Source organism: Phoenix dactylifera, unplaced genomic scaffold (genome assembly GCF_009389715.1).
Source record: "Phoenix dactylifera cultivar Barhee BC4 unplaced genomic scaffold, palm_55x_up_171113_PBpolish2nd_filt_p 000101F, whole genome shotgun sequence".
NCBI classification, from domain to species: Eukaryota; Viridiplantae; Streptophyta; class Magnoliopsida; order Arecales; family Arecaceae; genus Phoenix; species Phoenix dactylifera.
In genome coordinates this window covers 699,777-727,567 of record NW_024067683.1, presented here as the reverse complement: position 1 = coordinate 727,567, position 27,791 = coordinate 699,777, and the positions used below count along the sequence as shown (strand labels likewise).

Genomic DNA, 27,791 nt, shown 5'->3' with positions numbered 1-27,791 from the left:
CTGTGTACTGGTTTGATACCGGTTTGGTACAGTACGTCTAGTACGGTACCGACCGGTATGGTGAACCTTGGACCTTATAGGTAAATGGGCTTACTGACCCCTACGATTCTGCCTATGTCTTGTGCTTACACCGCCGTCACCACCAGTACTCCTACAACCTTAGCTATTGTGTTTTAATTGTTGTCGTGTCTAGATAATTTGGGCAAGCCACAAGCCAAAGCATCCAAAGCATTAATTGTTTTCTCTTTAGTACTACTACTTCGATACCTTTTTTGCTCAGCCTTATTAATTTGAGTAGCAGTACTTGCTGGTTCTGATGTTCTTAGTAGTTCCTTTGTTCACCCTGCCATCATATTTTTGATACCATGGTTGGCCTTGGTCCCATGATTGGCCCTTGCACCCTATCATGATTGATAACATGATCTGCAGAGCCCCGTAATGTGCCCCTGCTGTTCATTTGAATCCTTAACGGACCAGTCATCATCTTGATTACATCTTCCCACTCGTCTCCTTGCCCTTGGCCTGAGTCAGCCATTAGGATTCCTATGTTCCTCTCAGATAGACATCTTGAACCCTGACCTGCCCTGTGGTAAAGTGGTAAGGTGCAGGAGGAACATTGGGCTTGTGTAGCTCTCTGTCCTTTTGGTTTTGTTAATCCTCAAGTTAGCTGATCATAGGTTCTTCTTATCATGTATGGTCTCTGTGCTGAGAGGATCAACACACATCTCTGCTTTTGTGCTGGCTAGTGCACCTAGCATTAAATGCATGACATAGTGCATGTAACTTTTCACACCGGCAATGTGTGAGGTGATTTCTCACTTTTGAATGGATAAGTAGCAATGTGCTTTAGTTTCTCTCACACCCATTGAATGAAATGGTTTGCGAGCAGATGTCAAATGCAGTCATTTAGTTTTGGTACATTTCTAGCATACAATATCTCCCAATCATCTGCAAGCCAAAAGTATTCATGTAAGCCCATTTGAAGGCATTCTGCCAGTAAGTAGTAGTGCATGAATTGAGTTCAGTAAATATGTATTTTGCAGTGAATCACACTGCGCTCAAGCTCATCTTTCCCAACAAATGCATTGGCTTCTCCAAAGCTATGTATTACTGGCTAAATATTTCTCCATTTGTTCAAATCCATTCATGTTAGGATGATGTTTGAGACTTGGACTTAATTATACTGATAGTCAGGCTTCCTAGAACACAGTATTACCCCTCTAAGAGCAATATATGCCTCTTTTCTGAATCATGAAGCCTATTCACCACTGCCTTTAAATCCAATTGGAGATGATCTCTATCAGCCATGCAGTTCATGTATTGATAGGCTGGGTAGAAATAATAATCTGTAAGAGATTGATCATAGTGATGTCTAGTAAATTATGTTACTAGAATGCATTAAGTAGGAACTGACAAAATAAATGCATGTGAGTTGTCATTACCTGCTAAGTGCATATTCCTGCCCATCTGCATTTCTAGCTCTCATCAATAAAAACTAAAGTATGTGTGATAATTGTGGGGTTCATTTGCTTTTCCTTATATAAATGTGTGTGCATGCCTTGAGATATGTTAAGTTGTTACCGTTGTAAGTTTCTCAACATCCAATATTTAAATAAATTGGATGAATCAAAGTGTTTGTTGACTTTTGGAAGCAAAATCTTGTTTGCATTTATTCTTGGATGATATCATTACCTTTTTTTTTATCCCATGTCTAGAACTGGATTTATGAGAGTCAATTTTGTTGATTGTTTTTATCTTTTTCATTTTAAATCCACTTTTAGGTCTATATGTTAAAGGCTGAATTATTATTTTTTTTCTTTACAAATTTACTTGTTTTTATTAATTGCTTCATCTGTATGATGGACTATCAGGCAGCATGGGTTGCAGGGCAGTATGCTCATATCAACTTTCAAGACCAAAACAATTTTCGCAGAGCTTTACACTCTGTTGTCTCAGGATTGCATGATCCAGAGCTTCCTGTGCGTGTTGATTCAGTCTTTGCATTGCGCTCTTTCGTTGAAGCATGCAAAGGCATGTTTTCTTGGCCTCATTCAACTCTTTGTACTTCCTTTTTATTTTTATTCTCTTGAATTCTATGAGAGTGCTGTTTCTGATACAGATCTAAATGAGATCCGTCCAATTCTTCCTCAATTGCTCGATGGTATGTATTTTTTTATAATTCTATAAATATCTCCATCTGAAGGAACATTATTTAATGGATTCTTAATTTCACTTGCAGAGTTTTTCAAACTCATGAATGAAGTTGAAAATGAGGACCTTGTCTTCACTCTTGAGACTGTTGTGGACAAATTTGGTGAAGAGATGGCTCCGTATGCTATTGGCTTATGCCAGAATCTGGTAATTTACTTGCATGTCTAACAACGCTCTATATATTCATGCGCTGCAATGCAGTTCCTTATCATATATATGATGAAAATTTTTGCCTAGGCTGCTGCATTCTGGAGGTGCATGGATACCTCTGAAGCAGATGATGAGGCTGATGATTCAGGTGCTCTGGCAGCTGTTGGTTGTTTGCGTGCCATAAGCACAATTCTTGAGTCTGTGAGCAGGCTTCCCCATCTTTTTGTCCAAATTGAGCCTATATTATTACCTATAATGCGGAGAATGTTGACTACAGATGGTCAAGGTACAACTTCTACTTTTAGGATCCATATAACAGATGAAACTGATCAAATATATGCAATGAATATAAGTTGTTTATATGCGTGGTATCATTATTATCAATCTGAACAGAAAATTCTTGCATTGTGACATATACCTTTGTCCAAAATGACATGAAGTTTGGCCTCACCTCTTAAGACATTTTTCTGTCATATGTTTGTCTAAATTTTTATCCAGCAATGGTATTATGCTGCTTTCTTCTGATGTTCTTGGAACCTATCAAAAGCAGACATCTATTTTCATGGTCGCAAAACTATCATCTAATCTAGTTAGTCTTTTGTAAAAATGGATTAGAACCAAGGTCCGAACCGGTCGGTTCATATCGTACCGGTACTGGCCCTAACCACGGTTCAGCTGTGAAAAATGGTTTTGGCTTTATAGGGGCTGAAATTGGCCAATTTTCGCTGTTTACTGGTGCGAACCGGGCTGGTTCGCACCAGCTCAAGCGCAGCTTTGTTGGAGGGCGGCTCTCAGCCCCAAGTCGCCACACCAAGCTTAGCTCCTTTGCTCCTTGCGGATGCCTTAGAATTGTAGGGAGATGGGCCGGACGGGTAATGCCGGGTGCTATGCACTCCTTAGGATGGTCACAGATACAAGTCAAGGGGGCGAGCCTACTGCTGCAGCTTGGCCTGACTCTTAGCTTGTTGGAAGTGATGGACGCACTCCTTTGGATGGCCGTGGGAATCAAGACAAGGGGCGGGTCTACTGGTTACAGCTTGGCCCGACCCTTGGCTTGAAGAGAAACAATCACTCACAAGAAGACATGTAGAGGAAAGCTTAAGGATTGATTCTATTCCCAAAATGAAGCTACAAGCAAAATATCTAGAGGAAACTATGATGGGTTTCTCCTAGCCCAAGTCTTGGACAACCTCAAGATCGAATACAATAGAGACTAAGTCCCTCCCAAGCCTTCAAGGCCGAAAATACAACATACAAGATAGGATAAGATAGGATGCAAAAGATGCCCCTTTGGGTCCTATTTATAGCTTCCCATGTGTGCCTCCAAAGGGCCAAAGCGTGGCCACCCTTAGCATGAAGAGGGATGGCTGCCTTAGTCATCAAATCCATGTAGAGGCCGGCTGCAGCCAACCTAGTGCAGGACGTGCGCCCCGGGCGGCCGGGGCGCGTGTCTCGGGCGGACGGGGCGTGCGGCCTGGGCGCGTGTCTCGGGTGGATAGGGCACGCGGCTTGGGCCCCGTGTGCGGATAGGGCGTGCGGCTTCGGGGCCGCGCATAGTCAGGGCGACGTGCGCGCAGTCGGGCACCGTACGGGCGCGGGCGGGCGCCACGCAAGCCGTACGGGCGCGGGCGGGCGCTGTGTGCGCAGGCGGGCGCGTGTCGGACGCACGCAGGACTTTGGTGAGGTTCGTTGGGCCGAACCTCGCTCGAGTGTGCTGGGTCGCACGCGGCGGGCGTGCACGGGCTGGTCGCTGCGCGCGGGCGGGCGCGCGAGCATACTGGCGGGCTGGTTGGCGTGCGGCACTGTAGCAGGCGAGGTTGGGCAGGCCGAACCTCGCCTGGCGCACTGTAGCTGGCGAAGTTCTTTGGCCTGAACCTCGTCAGGCCTGTCTCTTCTTCTGGGCGCGCCTGGCACTGTAGCTGGCGAGGTTCTTCTCGCAGAACCTCGTCCAAAGCACTGTAGCTTGCGAGGTTGGCCTGGCCAAGCCAGGCTCTGCAGTGGCCGTGGGTGCGTGCTGTCTTGGTGTGCGTTCGCCGTGGGTGCCTGGCATGGATGTCAAACATGTGGGGCCACGGTCTTGCTGATGATGTGCCCTCTCTAGGCCAACCTTGCCATGGCAACTTCCACCCATGTCAAGTATGCGGGGCCATGGTCTTGCCTTTGATGCTCCTCTTGGTTGCTCTTGCCTTGGCCAAGGCTCGGCCAAGGTGATGCGGGTGTGCGTGGGTGTGCCGAGGCTAAGTACGGGCATCGTTGGGGCCGCTTCTCTTCATAGCCTCCTAGGTCATGGAGGGCTTTCCTCCATGCTAGGCGTCCTCCATTGGCCTCCTCATGCCCGAATGTAATGGGATGATGGTGCGGCGGGCTCGGGTCCTAAATAGGGGTCCTCGCACGCCCGCACGGGCACGAGCTGGGAATCGTGCTTGCGCGTAGTTCTCCGAGAGCGGTTCCCCGAGCTGGGAACCGCGCCCGCGCGGGGTCTTTCGAGCTAGGAACCACGCCCGCACGGGGTTCCATGCGCGGTTCCCTGCATTGGGAACTTTGCCCACATCGGGCAGCGCGCCCTCGTGTGAGCGGGGAATTGCGCGCTATTCCCTGCGTAGGGAACCGTGCCCGCGGCCGATTCCCCAACAGGGAATCGCACCCACGAGGGGCAGTGCACCTGCGCGCGGTTCGCACCGCAGGGCAGTGCACCCATACGGGGTAGCTCGCGTGGGGCATTTAATGCCCCAGAGTGGCATTTAATGCATCCGCGCATGAGCGTTGTTTTTTTTTTTCAAGTCCACGGATTCGCTGTTGGCCGGTTCGGTACCGATACCGGTGCCCACCGGTACGTCGGTACCACGAACCTTGATTAGAACCAAAAAGGAAATTTGTTTTTTCATTAATCTTCTTCCGTCTTCTTGGCAATGGATTTAACTTTACATATATGGGTCACAATGTGAAACCTAATCTACGTATATTAGTCAGCTTAAAATTTTCATCACAATCTGAACCATAAATTGACAAACCTGTCTGGTGCTGCTAACAATTTGTTTCATCATCATTGTTACTTGTTCACGTGACACGGGTGCCAAGTGTCTGAGTGTTCTCATGTGTCAAAAATGGTAGTTTCCAAATTCCTAGGCATGGGAACATGATATGAATATGCATATATACATGCATATAATATATATGCATATTTAAGTATGCAGTCCTTGTTTTGATGCTTATCCAAAAATGAAAAATTGAAAAGAGAAAGATGAGAGATATATGCTATTAAAGAAACAAAGTAATAGAGAAGCCATAAGTTTGTAAGTTGTTTAAGTTATTCCATAGATACATCGAAGATTACATAAGATGTGTTTAAGGTACTTGAGTTAATAAATAACTATGGAAACTTTTTTGTTGAACACATAGTGAGACTGCATTTATAGTTCGTGACAAAAGGTTGAGGAGCCTCATACTCTAGTACATCTATTCCGGAAGAGAGAGACCGAAAGTAGAGCTTCTGTTAATCGAGTCAAAGCCATTGGGACCTAGCTCGGATGAGTAATTCGAATTTAATCTGGTTCTGGTGATTGCGTCTAGTAATCCTTTATTTAGTTGGTGGGACTCACACCAAGTGTCAGCACTTCTTGCCGAAGTCAGCTTCTGCAATCTGGTTAAGTTTTAACAAGAATAGCTAACCAGCCTTAAGCTATATATTTTGTGTGTGTTATGGCTTTTAAATCATACTGATTTCGATTAGATTGTTCATTCTTTTGATGATAGGCTGCTAACTTGACGCCAATCCTCCACCTTTTCTATAATTGCTCATGACCAGCATTATTGGTCTTTGAGCTTGGAGTCGTGTGTTGATTTATATAATAGAAGATATGTCTATATGTGCTTGAGTAATAAATCTCCCTTCTTTTAGCTTTTTATTTTAAATGTTACCTGTTTGTTGTGCATATATTTTTTAGTAATATTTGTTAAATAGTAAATAGTAGCCTTTGTTGTTTTCTTAATGGTTGATTATCTAGTTTAGTTGCAAGTAGTGAATTTTTTGTCAATCTTATCAAGTCTGAGGATATTATTTGGTAATGATCTCTGATATTTTTGTTTTTTTGTATATGTTAATGTCACTTTATCTGATATATAAGATTCACTTAAGATTTTCCAATAGGTGCTCTTTTGGAAAGCTTGTGTCTTCCTTAGGAACCTATTGTCTCTTGTTATCTTGTTACAACTCTTCCTGAAAGTCCGCGGCATTTTTCTGAATTGAACTTATGTTTCTCTTGTTACTCTCTTTACGATTGGCAGATGTTTTTGAAGAAGTTTTGGAAATTGTCTCCTATATGACATTTGTCTCCCCAACAATTTCATTGGAGATGTGGAGTCTTTGGCCTTTGATAATGGAAGCTCTTAATGATTGGGCTATTGATTACTTTGAAAGTAAGTCTGTATTCTTATGTGCTTATGTCCGTTGATTATATTTCTCAAGATTCTATACTCAATTTTGACAAAGTTGTTTGTCTCTTCAATGGAGTAAAGGGCTTTGATTAGTATGTCAGGCTTTGTATTACAATTTCTGTGTGCTGTTGTTGGCATCTTATTTTATGTTCCATATATGCTCTGCATATTTTTGAACATACAACATGTTAACTTTTTTGCAATGAAAATATACTTAATTATTTTCTTTTATGCTGGTTATGCCGAATTTTTCTTAAGCTTTTTTTTCTTTCAATTTTTTGGTTTGTAGTTTACAAATGCATAGAAAAATATAACTTCTTAAGTAGAAATTTCATGATGTTTTCTAATTGATTTTTTTGATCTACTGGAATATTTTCATTCTGGTTGGGATGAGTTGAGTAAAAGATGCATGCTATCTATTAGGATGTATAACTAGTGAATTTTAATAAAAAATAATTTTGGTTCATGTATGTGATATTAAAAAATTATTAGAATGCCATTAGAATGCATGTTTATTTTTTTTCTGTGCACGATATAGAATCTGATGTAATTGAAGTTAGTTCATTATGAAGCACATGTAGGTCTGTCACTGTTTCAAACTTTTAGCTGAAACCTGGTGCACTTGACCTGTCTCTTCTCAAACATGAGGTGATTGCATTGATATGAATGCAAGATGTGCTTTTGCCAGGTTGCTTCTCTGAAGTTTCTTGCAATAGGTACACATGCCCTTCACTATTTCTGAATCTTGAGTTGGGTTATATGTTGTCTTTCTCAGCTTGATGGAACTGTGCTTTTGCAGACTGAAAAACTAACAAAAGTTCAGCCATATTCCCCAATCCTAGAATACAGTATGCTTGTCTTCAGCTAAAAAAGTACAAGTTTATCAAATCGGAATTTATAAAAAAATTGAACATGTATCAACTTAGAACTTGGTCCTGGATATAGATCAACAGATTACAGGTAATGTATGTAATGACCAAAATCTGCAATGCATATTGTGCACAATAAGGAAGATTATTCTATTTATGGTGAAAAAGAATTAAGACTTTTCGCAACCTAAAAATAGTAGGTTCTGTTCTCCCATTGAGGAGGTTGTATCTGTTTCCTGCAATGGATGCCTGGGTGCAGCTTGTTTTTCAAGTGTTGTGTCTGGAGGATATGTCAACTTGTATCAACAAAGCCTCAGTGAAACCAGTCTCTGATGTGATTATAGGGAAGTGAAACTTGTGGACTTTTTAGATAAATGAGGCTATCTGCCCAGATAAGTAAGTTGGATTTGTCTTGGGTATTATGCGGCGAATTAAGCAAGGAATAAACATATTTGAGGTTTTGAGGGCTTAGGAGTGGGAAGGAAGTATCTAGGTTTGAGATTTTGGGCTTAGAACAAGGAATATTAATGGCTAGGATTTTTAACAGAAGACTCAAAACTAAGTAGTTACTGGAAGCAGGTCTGGTGCAGGTATCGGGAATCAGATCTCTTAAAAATATAAGAAGAAAGGCTGCAGGGATGAGTTTCCAAGGAGATGTGTGTTGCCCAGATAGACAACCCAAGAGGGGGGGTGAATTGGGTTTTAAAATAATTTAGCTATTTAAAACGTTGTGAATGACTAATTAAAACTATTGCAAGTTGTTTAATTAATTGCTATGTGCTGTGAGTGATATGAGAGGAAGAAGAAGAGAGACAATCAATCACAAACACCAAGTTTTATAGTGGTTCGGAGCTAACCCTTGCTCCTACGTCCACTCCCCAAGTCTCACTTGGGAATTCACTATAACCCCCTTGGATTACAGCCGGTTGTTTTCCAAGCTCACAACCAAACTTGTTGTTTTACGAGCTCACAACGAACTCGGTCGGTTTTTCCAGGCTCACCGACTAGAACCACCCCGATTGTTTTTCCGGGATCACAATCGAACCCTTACACACGTTGGTTTTACACTCGGCTCACCAACCAACCTCAATACCCTTGATTCAATCCCCCGATTGAACCAAGCAGATACAAGTTGTAAATAAAATAGACAAACAGAAAACTAAGCTTCTCAAAAGCAGATGGAAAACAATATAATCTGAAAAGAGTTTAGAAGCCCTCAAACGCTTTTAAGTTGGAGAAGAGGAATGGCTTCTTAAACTTCGGGTCTCCTCTTGAATGTGTAGTCGACTTGAATGCAGGAGGAGGATTCTTTAATTGCTGGAAAGATGTAGGTGGATGCAGTTAATGCAGCTCTTCCCTCTTTTTTCGTTGAAGAACAGGTTGCAGAGATTGAATGCTTGAATACTTGGAGTGGAATGGTTGTTCTCTACTTTGCTACAATCTTCTGTGGCTATTTAAACCAACCCCCACGGAAACTAGCCGTTAGACACCTTTTTCTGCCCGTTCTGCACACTCTGCACAGCCTGACAATGTGTCCGTTGGTGGGTTGGAGTCGACTCGCGCGATCAGGAGTCGACTCGTCTGTAGCGGGAGTCGACTCATACTTTTCCGGAGTCGACTCGGCAACTGTTCCAGATTTGAATTAAAGTTGCCTTCGCGACTGGGAGTCGACTCGTCTTGACCCAGAGTCGACTCGCCAACTTCTGGAGCTGACTTGGCTTTCTCGGAGTCGGCTCATCCCATGGAGTCCGTGGATTTATTTTTGAATTTGGTCCACTCGAGTCGACTCGTCAATCCTGGGAGTCGACTCAGCGCTCAGAGCCCGAACTCCCTATCTTCTGTCTTTTTGGCTCGTCCAGTCTTGGAGTCGACTCGAACTTCCTCGGAGTCGACTCGGCTCTCAGTTTCCGAAACTTGGTCTTCTGCCTTTTTGATGTGAAGCTGCCTTGGAGTCGACTCTAGCTGTCTGGAAGTCGACTCGAATCTCAGAGGCAGTAACTTGGTCTTCTGTCTTCTTTGTGGTCGCGGAGTCTCGGAGTCGACTCGCGTATTGCGGGAGTCGACTCGAATCTCAGAGTCCGAAAAATGCTTTCTGTCTTTTTCCTTGTGTTCCTCTGAGAGTCGACTCTCACTTTCTTTGGAGTCGACTTGCCAACCATCGGAGTCGACTCGCGTTCTACTGGAGTCGACTCGAATCTCAGACCCGAAAACTGCTCTCTGACTTTTCTGCCTGTGACTCCTTGGAGTCGACTCATACTTCTCCGGAGTCGACTCGGTAAACATTGGAGTCGACTCGCGCACTTCGGGAGTCGACTCGCTGACAGGTTTTGAATTGAAGCTTTCTGTTCGTCTGTCTGTTCTCAGTCGGAGTCGACTCGTACCGATCCGGAGTCGACTCGAGCCCGTGCCAGTGAACTTGATACGCTTGGAGTCGACTCGTAATACTCTGGAGTCGACTCGAGTCTCAGACTTTGGTTCAAGCTGACTTCTTAACTTATCCAAAATACTATGAACCAAGTCTAGAGACACTTAGAGAAGATTTTCACTGAAAACACTTAATTGAATTCATTAGTAAACAAGAAATATACTCAAATGCTTTGAGCTCATCAAAATCAAATAGGGTTTTAATCAATCACTCCACAATCTCCCCCTTTTTGATGATGACAAAACATTGAGTATATGTAAAGTGAATTACACAATAAACAATGAAATAAAATCCATAAATGAATTCAAATGTCTGGTAATTCAATTTATCCAAGCTTGAAAGGAGTGAAACAGTAAATTTCGGAGTTAAAGCTCCCCCTTTCATTTGGAATTATATAAGCCTTTATATTATGCAATCAATTGTTTGGCTTATATATCTTTAATGATTTAGCTTTGTTAAAATTTCAGATTCTCCCCCTCAACATATGCATTCTACTTTGTTTTGATTCTTTGAATTTCCTTTTAATGCTTTGAAGTTTTTGAACTGAAATTTTGGTTTTTAGAGGGAAAATCTGTCAATTTGTTCTTGAGTAGGATTCAGCTAATCTCCGAATATCCCTTGAATAGATTCTGGAGATTACTCCATTAGGAGCCCCAAAAGAGAGATAATGAGCCTCGAGGTACCGAATCCACTTAGAACAAATTTGTGTGTTTTAAGAGTTTATCTTTTTATTGATTTCCATTGATTCCTTTTACATATTTTATGCATATTTCTTCCCCTTTTACATATTTTATACATATTTCTCCCCCTTTTTGTCATCATATCAAAAAGGAGGTAATCAGAACACACAATCAAACATAGATCAAAAGGCACAGTATTGAAGAAAAATGCGGCTACTCATTGTATTAATTTGTATGTAAGTACATTTCAGAATACAATAAGTAAAGCAAAACAATACATGTCAAAACAAAACACAAAAAGTAGCTATGGTCTCCTCGAGGATGTAGCTCCTCCTCTCGAGGATGTATCTCCTCCTCTCGAGGATGTGGCTCCTCCTCTCGAGGATGTGTCTCCTCGAGGCATGCGCTCCACGAGTGATTGGACCGCATTGGTGACGTTCTCGAGCTGGCGAATGATGGCCTGGATGGCCCTGCTCTGTGTCGTATCCAGCTCGAGCACCGACTTCTGCAGTCCGTCCAGCTTGTCGATGAGCACATTCGACAAGCGCTCGGCCCCCGCGGTAGTGGTGGACATGTCACGGCCGATGTCATCCCGCATCTGTCGAGTGGTGCTCGTGACCTCACCCATGCTATGGAACTGGGCCTGCATCAAGGTCCTCATGTTGTATATCTCTTGCCGCACCTCAGCCGTCATGTCAGTCACGGCTGTCAGGGAAGGAACAAACGCGGAAGATGTGGGCGCAGTAGAGGGAGTAGGCATCGAACCTCGGAGCTCCCGAAGCAACTCATCCCTCAGATCTCGGACTATCTCCTGCCGCAGCTCTCGGAGCTGCTCAGGATCAATGCGGACCTCCATGGGTGGTGGAGCCGAGGAGGAGGGTCCGGCGGAAGTAGTAGGAGCAGAAGTGGGTGGAAAGTCTGGTACGTCAGGAAAGTCAGAATCGGGCTCAGGACTGGGAGAAGGTCTGGTGGTCTGTGTGGTGATGGATGACTTCCTAACCCAAATCCCCTCTCTCTTCCGAAACCCCATCCTGTGTAGGGTCCCTGCACGCGTGCGATCAGTCCATCGCAATACGCGAAAGGGTTCCCCCTCAGGGATAGGAATCTCGTACTCCCTAAATAATAATGTGAAGACCATGCCGTAGGGTAGAGTGAGCCTAGGTCTGTCTAGTGGCTCACACATGTATCGATATATGAGTTTGGGGAAGTTGATTGGGGTGTCATGAAGCATATAGAACATGAGAGCTAGGTCTCTCTCAGATACAAAGTCAAATCTTCCGGTCTTAGGGAAGATGGACCTAGACAATATACTCAAGAGAATCCGCATCTCAATCGGTAGTGAGCTAGCGGATACCTCGTCTATGGGTGACTGGGGTGGATGCCCTAGAATGGCCGTAAGGGCCTCAACCCTGTCCTCAGGGTGTGTGGGAGCCACCCCTACTAGTGGAAGGTGGAGGATGTGGGCAATAAGATCCTCCGTAACGAACAGATGGACACCGGCTACTGTGCCCTCGATACCCCCATCTCCCCGATGGACGGTACCGTAGAACTCTCTAATGAGCCCTGGATATGTGGGGAGATCTAAGGTGAGGAAGTACTCTAAGCCCTGGGCCCTGAGTCTATCACCTATAGTGAACCCTTCCCGGAAGAGATAGTCGAAGTCGACATATCTCCCGGTGGTGACGGCCTTCCCGGCTAATGGCCTCGCGGGAACCGCCCTAGGCGGGGAACGAGCCGGAGGTTGTGGCCTCGCGGGATCGTGCCGAGCCTTGGAGCGCCGCTCGGGACCGGCCTCGGGTCGGGACCTCTTCCGGACTACGGTCTTACGCGGCATAATGACCTAAAATGGGAGGAAAACCTAATGAACGGTGAAGAACCGACGGGAAAGTCTTGGGGACGACCGGGGACGACCTAGAAAGGGAGGAAAACCCTAGGGGACGGTGAAGGGTCGACGGAGAAAGCCTTGGGGACGACCTAGGAGTCGGCTCTAGGGCTTGTGAACAGTGGCGGCTTGAGAAAGAAGTGTTTTCGAAACGACAAAGTTAGGGTTAAAAAGTCGGATCCCGACTGCCAGTCGACTCCTCGCGACTCGACCTCGAGTCGACTCCAGAATATGCGCGAGTCGACTCTCCTTATGCGTCTGTAGACCTCGAGTCGACTCCCGACTATATGTGAGTCGACTCTGAAACTTACTCGAGTCGTCTCTAACTTTGGCACGCACCTAAAAATCATGCTACATTCGTGCCAAATGAGGGAAAAACACTAAAGTATGATCTGATTTGATGATCAGTGAAAAGAAACTCTATTTTAACCACAATCTAATCATCAAAATAAATGAATCTAGTGGAAACTACCACTAGGATGGATCAATCACTCCTAATCCCCTCCTAAGCACACTAAACCTCTCTTCACTTAGGGTTTTTGTAAAAATATCTGCTAATTGATCATCAGTACAAACAAATTGGAGTGTCACATCACCATTCAATACATGATCTCTTATGAAGTGATGTCTTATCTCAATGTGTTTAGTTCTTGAATGCTGAATTGGATTTTTAGTTAGATTAATGGCACTTGGAATTTTATCTTGTTTAATGCCATAATCTTCTAGTTGTTGTTTAATCCACAAGATTTGAGCACAACAACTCCCGGCTGCAACATATTCAGCTTCAGCAGTAGACAATGCAACCGAGTTTTGTTTCTTGCTAAACCATGAGATAAGGTTTTCTCCTAGAAATTGACAAGACCCGCTGGTACTTTTTCTATCAAGCTTACATCCAGCGAAGTCTGAATCTGTGTATCCTATTAAGTTTAGGCTAGATTCTTTAGAGTACCATAATCCTATATTCTTAGTTCCTATTAAGTATTTAAAAATTCTCTTAACTGCAACTAGATGTGATTCTTTAGGATTAGCCTGATATCTAGCAAATGCAAACGCTAAACATAATATCAGGTCTACTTGCAGTAAGATACAATAAGGATCCTATCATACCTCTATACAGTTTCTGATCTACAGATTTACCTGATTCATCTTGGTCTAATTTGCATGATGAGCTCATGGGGGTGCTGATTGACTTGTTTCCCTCCATATCAAACTTCTTGAGCATCTCCTTGATATATTTGGCTTGATTGATGAAGATGCCTCCTTCAGACTGTTTGATTTGAAGCCCGAGGAAGTAGTTCAGCTCTTCCATCATGCTCATCTCAAATTCACTCTGCATTAAATCAGCAAATTCTTCGCAGAGGCGATTGTTAGTAGCACCGAAAATGATATCATCAACATAAATCTGTACTAATAACATATCTTTGTTTTGCTTTTTCAGAAACAGTGTTGTATCTACATTTCTCCAAGAGAATTTATGTTCTAATAGGAATTTGCTAAGCCTCTCATACCATGCTCTAGGTGCTTGTTTTAAACCATAAAGTGCTTTGTTTAGTTTATATACACGATTAGGGTATTGATGATTTTCAAAACCAGGAGGTTGTTCTACATATACCTCCTCATTAATATACCCATTTAAAAATGCACTTTTTACATTCATTTGAAATAGTTTGAAGTCCTTAGAGCATGCATACGCTAATAATAATCTAATGGCCTCAAGTCTAGCTACTGGAGCAAAGGTTTCATCAAAATCTATACCTTCTTCTTGATTATAACCCTTTGCTACTAGTCTAGCCTTATTCCTTATAACAATTCCATTTTCATCAAGTTTATTTTTATAAATCCATTTAGTACCTATAATTGGATATTCAGAAAGTCTCTCTACTAGATTCCATACCTTATTTCTAGTAAATTGGTTTATTCTTCTTGCATTGCATTTATCCAATTTACATCATTTTCGGCTTCTTCTCTATGTTTGGGCTCAAAGTGTGAGACAAAAGCTAGATGGTTATTTAAATTTCTAAGGGATGCTCTAGTCCTAACCGGTTGAGATGGATCATCTAGAATTAGTTCCTTAGGATGCCCGTGAGCATACCTCCAAGCTTTAGTTAGCCCATGATCCACAATAGCCTCTTGGCTTGATGATGCTCCTTCACTCAACTTTTGATTATCATCTTGTAATGCCATTTCATCTATCTTTTCTTCAAGAATTTCACCATCATCATCAAAATTAACTTTCTTACTAGAGGAAAAATCACTAGAGTCATCAAATACAACATGTATAGATTCTTCTATAACTAACGTTCTTTTATTAAAGACTCTATAGGCTTTACTAGTTGTAGAGTAACCTAAGAATATTCCCTCATCAGATTTAGAGTCAAATTTACCTAGATTATCTTTCCCATTATTATGAACAAAACACCTACATCCAAAAACATGAAAGTAATTGACTTTTGGTTTTCTGTTTTTCCAAAGTTCATAAGGTGTTTTCTTTATGATGGGTCTCAATAGAACTCTATTTAATATATGACAAGAGGTATTAATGGCTTCTCCCCAAAAGTACTTAGGGAGGTTACTTTCACATAACATAGTTCTAGCCATTTCCTCTAGAGTTCTATTTTTCCTCTCCACAACTCCATTTTGTTGTGGTGTCCTAGGTGTAGAAAAATTATGGGTTATCCCCTTTTTACTACAAAACTCATCAAATGACAGATTTTCGAATTCGGTACCATGGTCACTTCTAATAGCTATTACAGAGGTATCTCTAGCATTGGTTACTTCTTTATGGAATTTCTTAAAAACAGAAAATGCTTGATCCTTATGTGCTAGGAACATGACCCATGTGTACCTAGAATAATCATCTACAATAACTAGACCATATTTATTTCCACCTAGGCTTGTTGTTCTAGTTGGTCCGAATAGGTCCATGTGTAATAATTCTAGAGGCCTAGAGGTAGAGACACATTTTATGGATTTAAATGAGTTCCTAGATTGTTTGCCAAATTGACATGCTTCACATATTTTGTTCTTTTCAAATTTTAATTTTGGCAAACCTATCACGGAATCTCTTTTAACTAGTTTAGTTATTGTGTCCATGCTTGCATGACCTAACTTGCGGTGCCATAACCAACTAGCATCATTATCTTTAGTTTCATTAACAACTAAACATTGGTTATGTTTTGCAAGATCTTCAAGGTCTACAACATATACATTTCCACGTCTAATTCCTTTAAAAACTAAACTATTGTCATTAGGGTTTGTTATAATGCATAGTGATGGTTTAAACATAACATCATACCCTTTATCACATAGTTGACTAATGCTTAATAAGTTATGCTTTAGACCATCAACATATCTAACATTATCAATAAAAGTAGAAGGGGTGATTTGAACTTTACCAATACCAATGATGTGACCTTGGTTGTTGTCTCCAAAAGTCACAGCACCTCCCTTCTTAGCTTCAAGGGTGAAAAATTGATTCTTGTCACCCGTCATGTGCCTTGAGCAGCCACTATCCAAATACCAGCAGTTTTTGTTGACCTTGGCTGCAAGACACTCCTACACAAGCAGATTATATAATTTTAGGTACCCAAGTTTTCTTGGGTCCTTCATGGTTAGTCATGTTGGTTCCTTTTGGAACCCATACCCTTTTAATTTTTCTTTTTGTTTTACCTTTCCTAAAATTACACATATTTGCTTTATGACCTATAGTTCCACAACAAAAGCAGGTTATTTTCTTAGTTTTACTTTCCCCAGCTTTAATAAAAAAGTTACTAAGAAGTTTTTGTTTATTTCTTGGTTTATACCCTAAACTCGCTTTATTAAATACTGCTCGTTGACTATTGAGTATCATATTTAACTTTTCAGAACTACATGTAAATTTTTCAACCAAAGGTTTGTATTTGTTAAGTTCTTTGGTTAGTGTTTGATTTTCTGCCTTTAGATCATTTAGTTCTTTTGTGAGATCCTTGTTTAAGATTTGTTTATGGTTTTTAAGTTCTGAAAGTTCCTTAGTTAGTTTTTCATTATCCTTAGTTAAGGTATTAGTCTTTTGAGTTAAAAGTTGGTTGCTTGTCTTAAGGTCTATATTTTCTTTGGTGATTAAATCCTTATCCTTAACTAATGAATCATACTTACGGATATAAGTTTGGTTAGTTACTTTTAATTCTCTGTTTTTAACATTTATAGCCTTATATTCAATCATTAGTTCATTAAAAGCATCATAAAGCTCATCAAAAGTAAAATCTAAAGGCGATTCGAGCGTTACCTCATTTCCATTGGCCATGAAGCAGAAATTGGCCTTTTCCTCTTGTTCCTCATCCGATGAAGAGGATGATGAGTCCGAGTCGGATAGTGTCGTGACAAGAGCCTTCTTCTTCTTGTACTTGCTCCTCTTCTTCAGTAAAGGGCACTCAGCTCTTATGTGACCCGACTTCTTGCATTCGTAACACCCAATCCCCTCATTTTCCCTTTCCTTACCTTTGTCCTTGCGGTAGGAATTTGAGGGGCCTCTCCTTTGATGATAGGACTTCTTGTGGTTGATGAATTTTCTGAATTTGCGCACAAGAAGTGCCTCACCATCATCTTCCTCATGTTCTTCTTCTTCACTGCTGCTACTGCAAGATAAGTCCTTGTTAGATGAAGTAGATTTTAGAGCTATTACCTTTTTCTTATGGGAGGACTCTTCTTCGTTGTGTTGTTTCATGGTTAGCTCGTGCGTCATTAGGGATCCAAGAAGCTCCTCAAGTGGTAACTTGTTCAAGTCCTTGGCTTCTTGGATTGCCGTCACTTTAGCTTCCCATGACCTTGGTAGACACCGAAGGATTTTCCTGACAAGCTCACTGTTAGTATAGTTCTTGCCAAGGCTTTTTAGGCCATTGACAATATCAGTAAACCTAGTGAACATGCATGTGATTGTTTCATTAGAATCCATTTTAAATAGTTCATATTTATGAACCAAAATATTTATTTTGGATTCTTTGACTTGATTCGTGCCCTCATGGGTCACTTCAAGTCTGTCCCAAATCTCTTTTGCAGAATTGCAAGTTGAGACCCTATTGAATTCATTTCTGTCTAAGGCACAATAAAGCACATTCATAGCTTTAGAATTTAGTTGTGCCTTTCTCATGTCATGTTCATCCCAATCCTTTTCTAGTTTGGGTACCGTGACACCTTCTACATATATGGATGGGATGTATGGGCCATTTACTATAATGGTCCACATCTCATAGTCTTGGGCTTGGATGAATATTCTCATCCTAGCCTTCCAATATGAGTAGTCGGATCCATTAAAGAATGGGGGTCTTTGGGTGGACTGACCCTCAATGTGAGAAGATCCAAATGGAGTTGTCATTTCGATCTTTTACTCTTGGGTGGAAGAGTTTAGGCTCTGATACCACTTGTTGCCCAGATAGACAACCCAAGAGGGGGGGTGAATTGGGTTTTAAAATAATTTAGCTATTTAAAACGTTGTGAATGACTAATTAAAACTATTGCAAGTTGTTTAATTAATTGCTATGTGCTGTGAGTGATATGAGAGGAAGAAGAAGAGAGACAATCAATCACAAACACCAAGTTTTATAGTGGTTCGGAGCTAACCCTTGCTCCTACGTCCACTCCCCAAGTCTCACTTGGGAATTTACTATAACCCCCTTGGATTACAGCCGGTTGTTTTCCAAGCTCACAACCAAACTTGTTGTTTTACGAGCTCACAACGAACTCGGTCGGTTTTCCCAGGCTCACCGACTAGAACCACCCCGATTGTTTTTCCGGGATCACAATCGAACCCTTACACACGTTGGTTTTACACTCGGCTCACCAACCAACCTCAATACCCTTGATTCAATCCCCCGATTGAACCAAGCAGATACAAGTTGTAAATAAAATAGACAAACAGAAAACTAAGCTTCTCAAAAGCAGATGGAAAACAATATAATCTGAAAAGAGTTTAGAAGCCCTCAAACGCTTTTAAGTTGGAGAAGAGGAATGGCTTCTTAAACTTCGGGTCTCCTCTTGAATGTGTAGTCGACTTGAATGCAGGAGGAGGATTCTTTAATTGCTGGGAAGATGTAGGTGGATGCAGTTAATGCAGCTCTTCCCTCTTTTTTCGTTGAAGAACAGGTTGCAGAGATTGAATGCTTGAATACTTGGAGTGGAATGGTTGTTCTCTACTTTGCTACAGTCTTCTGTGGCTATTTAAACCAACCCCCACGGAAACTAGCCGTTAGACACCTTTTTCTGCCCGTTCTGCACACTCTGCACAGCCTGACAATGTGTCCGTTGGTGGGTTGGAGTCGACTCGCGCGATTAGGAGTCGACTCGTCTGTAGCGGGAGTCGACTCATACTTTTCCGGAGTCGACTCGGCAACTGTTCCAGATTTGAATTAAAGTTGCCTTCGCGACTGGGAGTCGACTCGTCTTGACCCAGAGTCGACTCGCCAACTTCTGGAGCTGACTTGGCTTTCTCGGAGTCGGCTCATCCCATGGAGTCCGTGGATTTATTTTTGAATTTGGTCCACTCGAGTCGACTCGTCAATCCTGGGAGTCGACTCGGCGCTCAGAGCCCGAACTCCCTATCTTCTGTCTTTTTGGCTCGTCCAGTCTTGGAGTCGACTCGAACTTCCTCGGAGTCGACTCGGCTCTCAGTTTCCGAAACTTGGTCTTCTGCCTTTTTGATGTGAAGCTGCCTTGGAGTCGACTCTAGCTGTCTGGGAGTCGACTCGAATCTCAGAGGCAGTAACTTGGTCTTCTGTCTTCTTTGTGGTCGCGGAGTCTCGGAGTCGACTCGCGTATTGCGGGAGTCGACTCGAATCTCAGAGTCCGAAAAATGCTTTCTGTCTTTTTCCTTGTGTTCCTCTGAGAGTCGACTCTCACTTTCTTTGGAGTCGACTTGCCAACCATCGGAGTCGACTCGCGTTCCACTGGAGTCGACTCGAATCTCAGACCCGAAAACTGCTCTCTGACTTTTCTGCCTGTGACTCCTTGGAGTCGACTCATACTTCTCCGGAGTCGACTCGGTAAACATTGGAGTCGACTCGCGCACTTCGGAAGTCGACTCGCTGACAGGTTTTGAATTGAAGCTTTCTGTTCGTCTGTCTGTTCTCAGTCGGAGTCGACTCGTACCGATCCGGAGTCGACTCGAGCCCGTGCCAGTGAACTTGATACGCTTGGAGTCGACTCGTGATACTCTGGAGTCGCCTCGAGTCTCAGACTTTGGTTCAAGCTGACTTCTTAACTTATCCAAAATACTATGAACCAAGTCTAGAGACACTTAGAGAAGATTTTCACTGAAAATACTTAATTGAATTCATTAGTAAACAAGAAATATACTCAAATGCTTTGAGCTCATCAAAATCTAATAGGGTTTTAATCAATCACTCCACAATGTGGAAGCCGGTATGGCACCCTAAATAGAAAATTCCTGCTGTTAGGCTTAAAAATAAGTTGCAGGCAGAACCAGAGGTCTGAATAACTGTTTGTCTGATTTTATAAATAATTAGAAGTCCTTATGCTCTTTGGATCCTCATAGAAGGCAAATCTTCAGAGTGGCTGCTTCTTTACTGTTAGAGGAGGAGACACAGGAGGATGAGAAGAAGGAAAGATAGAAGGATAAGGAACAGGAGGTTGGAAATGATCTTTTGTCGCTGACTAGTTATCAGGCTGTATGGACTGTACATTCCATCATTAAGTTGTTTTTACAGATATCTGCATATCCAGATGATGCATTAGTGATTTTGATTGTTGTGTTTATTTCTATTTCTAATGAATACTATTTGGTTATTCTTTGTAATTTTTCTTACTAAAATTTGAGAACCTGCTTGCCTTTAATTTTTTTTTTTGATTCATGCAGTTCCATCTAATAAAAACCAGATATGTATAAAGTTTACCTGCAGTTATCTGTTTTCTTTCTTTATTTGTTATATTCTTTGTTAATTTGAGTTGTATTCAAAATATCAGATAGCAATATTTTTTACGTTAGTTTTCCAGCATCTCTTTCTTCCATTTTTAATTTTACCTGAAGATCTTACAGCGTTATTTTCATGTAGATATTCTTGTTCCGCTGGACAACTTCATATCCAGGGGTACTGCACATTTTCTTGCCTGCAAAGATCCTGACTACCAGCAAAGCTTATGGAATATACTTTCATCTGTGAGTCATGTTTCTTTCTGTTTTTTTTTAAACTACAGTTTTCCTGGAATTTCTACTGTTCTTCCCCACATAATCATAAATATTAGAAGTCCAATCCTATGAATTTTGTTGTTCAATATGAAATAATGAATTCTGACTGTTGTTGAGATCAGGACCAAGTTATAAATCATGGATAGATTGGATCCCTTGTAGATTGAATCACAGACCAATGAGATTTATTTTCTAATTTCTTCCAAATTTTAAAAATATAATAAAATATGAAAACCGGAAACATGAGTCAATGATTATGTAGATGAATGAAGAATAAAAAGCCACATGTATGGGTATTAATTTCCACCATCGTAAACCATATTCAACATGTCTAATGATCCAATCATCTTGTCTAGTTATTGAAGATATTTATATACAACTTATCAATTCAAATATATTTCAGGTAGGATATTTTGGGGAGAATGGAAATCGTATTTTAGCAGATGGCTGTAAATATATGAAAATTTTGACATTTGATTTTAACTTCATAAACTCCAAAACTTCTTTTTCTTTGTTAAAGAATATGAGTCAAAAGCTGTTTAAAGCTTGCTGACTTGATGTGGTTAGGCTTATTAGAGATAAATAATTGATGCTAGAAGCCACATAGTCCACTATATAATATGGACTTCCACAGTATGTAGTATTTAAATGACATGCTCAAGTTGGACGTTATGATCCAACATATTGTGGATCCACAATGCATATCTGGATCTTTTGATCCTAATTGATACTGAGTTGAAGACGATATCCAGATAGTCTATGGTCATTTTTATTTGGATCTGAGGACCCAGTACATGGATACTAACATTCTAGCAACATTGATCCTAATTGCTGTTTATACTTGATCAGGACAAATATTGGTGAAGCAAATATTCTGTTTTTTTATGCAAGTCAGTTAAGAAACCTATATGTTATACATTATGCAGATTATGTCTGACAGAAACATGGAAGACACTGACATTGAGCCTGCACCGAAGCTTATTGAAGTAGTATTCCAAAATTGCAAAGGCCAAGTGGATCAATGGGTGGAGCCATATCTCAGGGTTACAATTGATCGATTGCATCGAACAGAAAAGCCACGCTTGAAGTGTCTGTTAATACAAGTGGTAAGAGCTGAGATACAACTGGTGTTTTTCAGTACCTACTTGTTTCTATAGTCTTACAGACATGCTGATAGCATATAGTCATCTAACTTTTTGGATGCTTTTTATATGTTCCTTATATATATTTGTTTTATGGGGCACATAAAATTTTAGCTTTTGTGTGTCTTAAATCTAGCCAATCATAGATGCAAGCTTTTCCTCTCTCAATTTTTGGTAGCTATGGGTAAACTAAGAAACCAATTCTATTGATGTTTACGAGCTTAGTAGCTAATTTGACGACACACATAGTTGTCATGGGTGCTCAGGTAGGCATCTAGGTGTGGCCTTCTCGGATGTCCTGACATGGGGGCAAATGTCCAACCTTTTGGACACCCACTTGGTGACCAGGCCATGCCTAGGGGCCCCTTTTTGATTGGGTGTATGGTGGCCCACCCAACCTGACATGGGCTGACCTGGAGTCCAAAACATCAGAGAGAGAGAGAGAGAGAGAGAGAGAGAGAGAGATCCAGTCCAAAACATTAGAGAGAGAGAGTGAGGGAGAGTTTTGATCACTCTGCAGCAAATTGGAGCTCTATAGTAAAAATCTACTCTGTGGGCTCCTCTCCTTGATCTACTCGAAAGTTCAACTACTTTACATTCATTAAGTTTGGATTCCCAATTTAGATGTTGTTGGTTATTTTGAGTTTTCTGTGTGTGCTTTATTGTAAAAACTTGTTCATTCTTCAGATTGCAGATGCTCTTTATTACAATGCTTCCTTGACACTTGGGACTTTACATAAGCTTGGGGTTGCAACAGAAGTCTTCAGTCTCTGGTTCCAGATGCTACAACAAGTTAAAAAAAGCGGTTTACTTGCAAATTTTAAGAGGTAAAATTGTTGTGTTTCTTTTCCTATGTTCTTTTCTTATATTACTTTTGCAAAGTTTTGCCTTCCTGGTGGCATCAATGTCCTCTTGTAATGCAGAGAATATGATAAAAAAGTTTGCTGCCTGGGATTGACTTCGCTTCTTGGCCTCCCTGCGGACCAATTACCAGGGGAAGCTTTGGAACGTGTATTCAAAGCAACACTTGAACTGCTTGCCTCTTACAAGAATCAAGTTGCAGGTGTGACATCTTATTTCCCTTTTGTGCTATTGCTTTGTATTGTTTCTGTAATGCCTTTTTTCTTAATTGTTTAATCCCTCAGGTTGGTTGCTGAGATGGTTTCTGCTTTTGATTGTTTCAAAATGCTGTGATCTTTTAGTTTTCTGAGAAGCATCTTGTTATGCATAGTCCTGTATTCACTTGGCCACACTCTTTAATCGTACCAGCTCCACCTGTGATGTCTCAAAACTTTTTTCCTTATTTGGGTCATTTGTTGCATATAGGCCCTGCTCTGTTGATTCATTTCTAAATAACTATTTAACTGATTGCTTCTATTTAGCATCATTCTTTGAACTCGTCTATCATGTTATTGTGTTGTATATTAAACTCTCCATGTTATGCTTGTATTCCCATTTTCATCATTTATCTTGCTTTGCTTACCCTTCTTTTGCTCCTTCTGGCCATTGTGAAACTAAATGATCTCTGATTACTCCTTTTATTGGGTTTCCATGGGAAGAGAGTAACAAGCAAAGTAATGTTGATAATGATGATATGGATGGCCTTGAAGCTGATGAGGAAGATGAGGAAGAAGATGAATCTGACAAGGAAATGGGAGTCGATGCTGAGGATGGAGATGAAGCAGACAGCCTCAAGCTCCAAAAGCTAGCTGCAGAGGTTAGTAGTATAAGCATCAAGTTCTTTCAAGAGCCCTCCTGAATGGTCATACTGTCAGTCTACCATCAGGTGTCTTCCCGCACTAGAAAGAATATTGAGGTTTTTGTTAGTTTCAGAGCTTTGTTTTGATGTTATCTAAGAAGAATCTCTTTAAACCAAGCATTAACTTTTTAGTCTCAATTTTAGTTTTAAACTTCTGGTTTATTAGCAAAAAATTCCAGGTTAAATTGCTTTTATCATATTCAAGTTTTGATTCCTCTCAGATATTTTATCTTAGTTCTTAACATCTTGAAAATAAACTTTTTTTGTTTCTCATATATTTTTTCAATGGATTATGAGAATTAAGTGGATTTCTTGTTGCTGAATCTCTTAATTATATCTATTCATATATATATACATAGACACATACTTGCAACTTCACCTTGTAATTTTTGGTTCTTAACATCTTTTGTCCAACTTATATTCTAATATTTATTTAGAAACCTGATGCTTGCAGAGCACTCTGTGAACCAATTAACCGATATTTTTTAACCCCATCCATATTAGGTTGTTCTCATGGATCAAAGTATGATTTACGTAAGCTTGAGAGTGTTTCATTGATGGCTATTTACCAAACATTAACACAAAATGATTAATATATTAATAGGCTTGGGGACTTATTGCTTATGCAATCTAAGTCCATTAAATTGAGGATTAACGGTCGGTGCCTTACACTTGGTATAAATCAGTCTCATATATGGTTTACTCAGATGAATGTGTAAATCATGTGTAAGTGGACACTTTCCTTGATTTATTTACTACTTGGAAATAACATATTTGAACGAAAGGCACTATATTTTTAGTAATGTAAAGAAGTAAATACATACAAGCACTGAGCATGTACAGTCCAACAATGAAGGAACCAGAATCAAGTATGTCATGTTTAATGCCTGGCTCGCTGGCTAGGTACTGCAAGAAATTCAAATCAATGCAATATGATATTTAGTTAAAATCAAGGTTCTCGGTACTGGACCCCGTACCGGTGCCATACTAGCATAGTATTGCTACGATACTGTACGGAGTTTTTTTGGCGTACCGAGTGTTGGTACGCCATCTATACTGGGTATCGGTACCGATTGGTAAGGTACGGCATGCTCCGTATCGCTCGATATAGGTTGGTACGACGTATCTTAGTTAAAATGATTTTCAAACTGAAATTTCTGTATTAGTATCTCTTTGTCAGCTTGGACATAAAGTTTCATGATTTTGATGTTATATCTTTTTCTTCTTCGCTGTTAACATTTCTTAATTAGGTACATGAAACCGTTGGCTTGATTTGATGATGTATGAAAAATGAAGCTCAACTTCTAGCAGTATTAATGCCACCATTTGGACTTTCTTTTGGAACTCTGAAACTTAGTAGCAAGAATCTTCTACCTAGTTAATGCAACTGCTTTGAAATCTTCATTAAATCTCGAACGTGCAACCGCTTCTTTAGCGCTTATTCATTATAAGTATTTCTAAATTATCTGCTTCCTTGCACTAGCACTCGAACTTACTCCTGTACCCACTATAAGCTAATTTCCAACTTTGGTTAAACTAATCTAAATTTAGTGGTTGTTTCAAAGTTTTGATTACTTGCAAAGTCAGATTTAGTGGATATATGGGATGTTTATGCTTCTTTCCCATTTCTTCATTTCTTTGAATGTCAAGAAGCATTCTCTATAGATTAGACTAAGATTGCAAATTTAAGAAGACATGAAGACATGGTCGGTTGGTCGAACCTAACCGGCTGGTTCAGACCATACCGAGTCGACCCAGTGGGGGACTCGGTTGGTTCAGCTATTAAAATTGGGACTGGTCTCGAGCCGGCCGGAGTTGGTCTTGAACTGGCTGGAACCGGTCTTGAACCAGCCAAAAAGGGCTGGAACCGGACTGAAACCAGGCAGGTTCTGGCTGGTTCGGAATCGGTCCCCTCCCCTTTTCATTTTTTTGTTATAAGATGTCAGATCTTCCCCCAATGTTTATTTTCTTCTCTAAACATCTCTCCCTTCCCTCCACGGCGAAAATCACACTGATTCAGCACGATTGAAGGAAGATCCAAGCCACTCCTCTATCTCATTCCCTCAATTTTTTTGGGCCCCAAAAAATTGTTCAAAATTTGTTGATTTTGTCTTGATTTTATGATATATTGTAGATCTATGGATGATCTACCCGATGGCATAAAAAATTTTTAATTTTTGGATTATATGTACTTTTTAAAAATTAAAATATATTTTTGGATAAAAAATAAAAATATATAAAAAAATGTAAAATTAGAAGCGTATTTAGGAGCATTCAAGCTACTTTCCAACAAAATGCACATAGTGGCTTAGGCCTAAATTTGAAAAAATTAAAAAATAAGTAGTCTTTGATGTATGCTCACGGGCCTAAAAAAATATATTTAACATCTATTGTTGGGTTCTACATGGATCTGAGATGAAATTATTTTTTAAAAAAATTTGTGCTTAAAAATTATTTTTTAATTTAAAAATAATTAAAAATATATAATTAATACCAAAAATTATAAAAAATTAGTAGTGCGTAGTACAATTTTAGAAGTATTTTTTGAAGTAAGAAACATATTTTTCTGAATTTATGATATTTCAACATATATTTAATTTAAAAATTATTAAAAATACATAAATAAATCAAAAACAAAAAATTGGTATTATGTATTAGATAAATTAGATGTATTTTTTGAGGTAAATTTTTTTTCATCGTAACAAAATTTTGCTATTGTTAAATAATTGATAAATTGACGTACTAGATAAATCTGTAGGAATGGAACCATCAAAGAAAAAGGAGCCAGAGAGTGACATTGATTGGAATTATGGATAAATATTATCGGGCCGCCACCATTGGAAGTGCAACTAGTGTAACACAGTTCAAAAGAACAGGAATAATTAGGTTGAAGCAGCACTTAGCTGACGGTTATCCTGGCGTATTTATGTGCTGGAAATGCTGATAGGAGGTTTGACAATGATGAAGGTAGAGCCATCTTTCTATCACTCCAGAAAGTAAGAAGATATGACGAGGAGGCATAGATTCAGGCTACCATGCAGACAAGCCTGGATGATCAGTTGCAGTGGGATGAGGTGACCAAGCATAGGGCTCGATTTGGGCCCTTATATTATATGTTGGGCTTCGATTCTTTGAGCAGCAGGGTAGATCTAGAGTTTAGAAAAATATCAGTCAAGGAGTTTGATGTTAAGGAGGCCATCAGTAGAGGCGATGACCATATTGCATATATGCTGGAGATTTTGGTAGCAAAATCATCCAGAGAGATTCCGCCAGGAGCCTACCATCTGTGATTTAGATCCACATGGGATTCAAAGCATTATAGGGTTGACACAATGCTGAAGAAGGATAAGAAGGATACGTGGCGAGCTATTGGATTTGGATTCCACTTCAGCCACATCCCAGCGAATGTGGTAGCAATACATACTATAGATTTGCCATTTTCTTCATACAGGATGTCGGTTCTGCCGTAGATCCTCTAAGACCGAAGAACATCTACGATGAGCTTCTTGACAATAATGAGGAGCTAGAGAAGTAGATTGCCTCATATAAGAGCAAGTGACTCATATATAAACTGACGGTGATGTGTGATGGTTGGATTGGTTCTACTAGATAGAGCATTATCAACTTTTTGACATATTGTGATACAAAGACTTTCTTCAATAAAGTCGGTTGATGCTTTCGATCAGGTGCATGATGCTATGTACATCCTTAGATTGATGGAGGTGATTGATTAGATAAGAGAGAAGAATATCAGGCAGGTCACCCCTGATAATGGGCTACAATATAAGTCCGTCGGAGATTTTGATGGAGCGGTGGCCACATTTTCTGGATCCAATATGCTGCATATTGTATCGATCTCATATTAATGGACATTATGAAGATTCATAGGGTGCAGCAGACAGTGGAGGCAGCCCAAACCATCACCATATATATTTATAATCATATATGTTTTTTTATTGATGAGGAGGTATGTAGGGGGAGAGATCTTGATACCAGGAGTTATGGTTTGCTACCAACTATGTTGCACTTGGTAGTCTTCTTGAGAGAAAAGCAATCTTACGTC

General features: G+C 40.5%; 1 protein-coding gene across 1 annotated transcript in view; it reads left to right on the top strand.

Annotated features, from left to right (window-relative positions):
* The window catches only part of LOC103697654 (importin beta-like SAD2), a 51,636-nt gene that overhangs the window by 18,573 nt on the left and 5,272 nt on the right, over positions 1-27,791 (top strand). The window contains exons 11-20 of the mRNA XM_039116547.1: positions 1,872-2,031; positions 2,120-2,161; positions 2,240-2,358; positions 2,449-2,647; positions 6,646-6,777; positions 20,694-20,797; positions 21,754-21,933; positions 22,657-22,796; positions 22,893-23,032; positions 23,529-23,686. Coding sequence (XP_038972475.1) covers positions 1,872-2,031; positions 2,120-2,161; positions 2,240-2,358; positions 2,449-2,647; positions 6,646-6,777; positions 20,694-20,797; positions 21,754-21,933; positions 22,657-22,796; positions 22,893-23,032; positions 23,529-23,686 — 1,374 coding nt within the window. The remainder of the gene's footprint in view (positions 1-1,871; positions 2,032-2,119; positions 2,162-2,239; positions 2,359-2,448; positions 2,648-6,645; positions 6,778-20,693; positions 20,798-21,753; positions 21,934-22,656; positions 22,797-22,892; positions 23,033-23,528; positions 23,687-27,791) is intronic.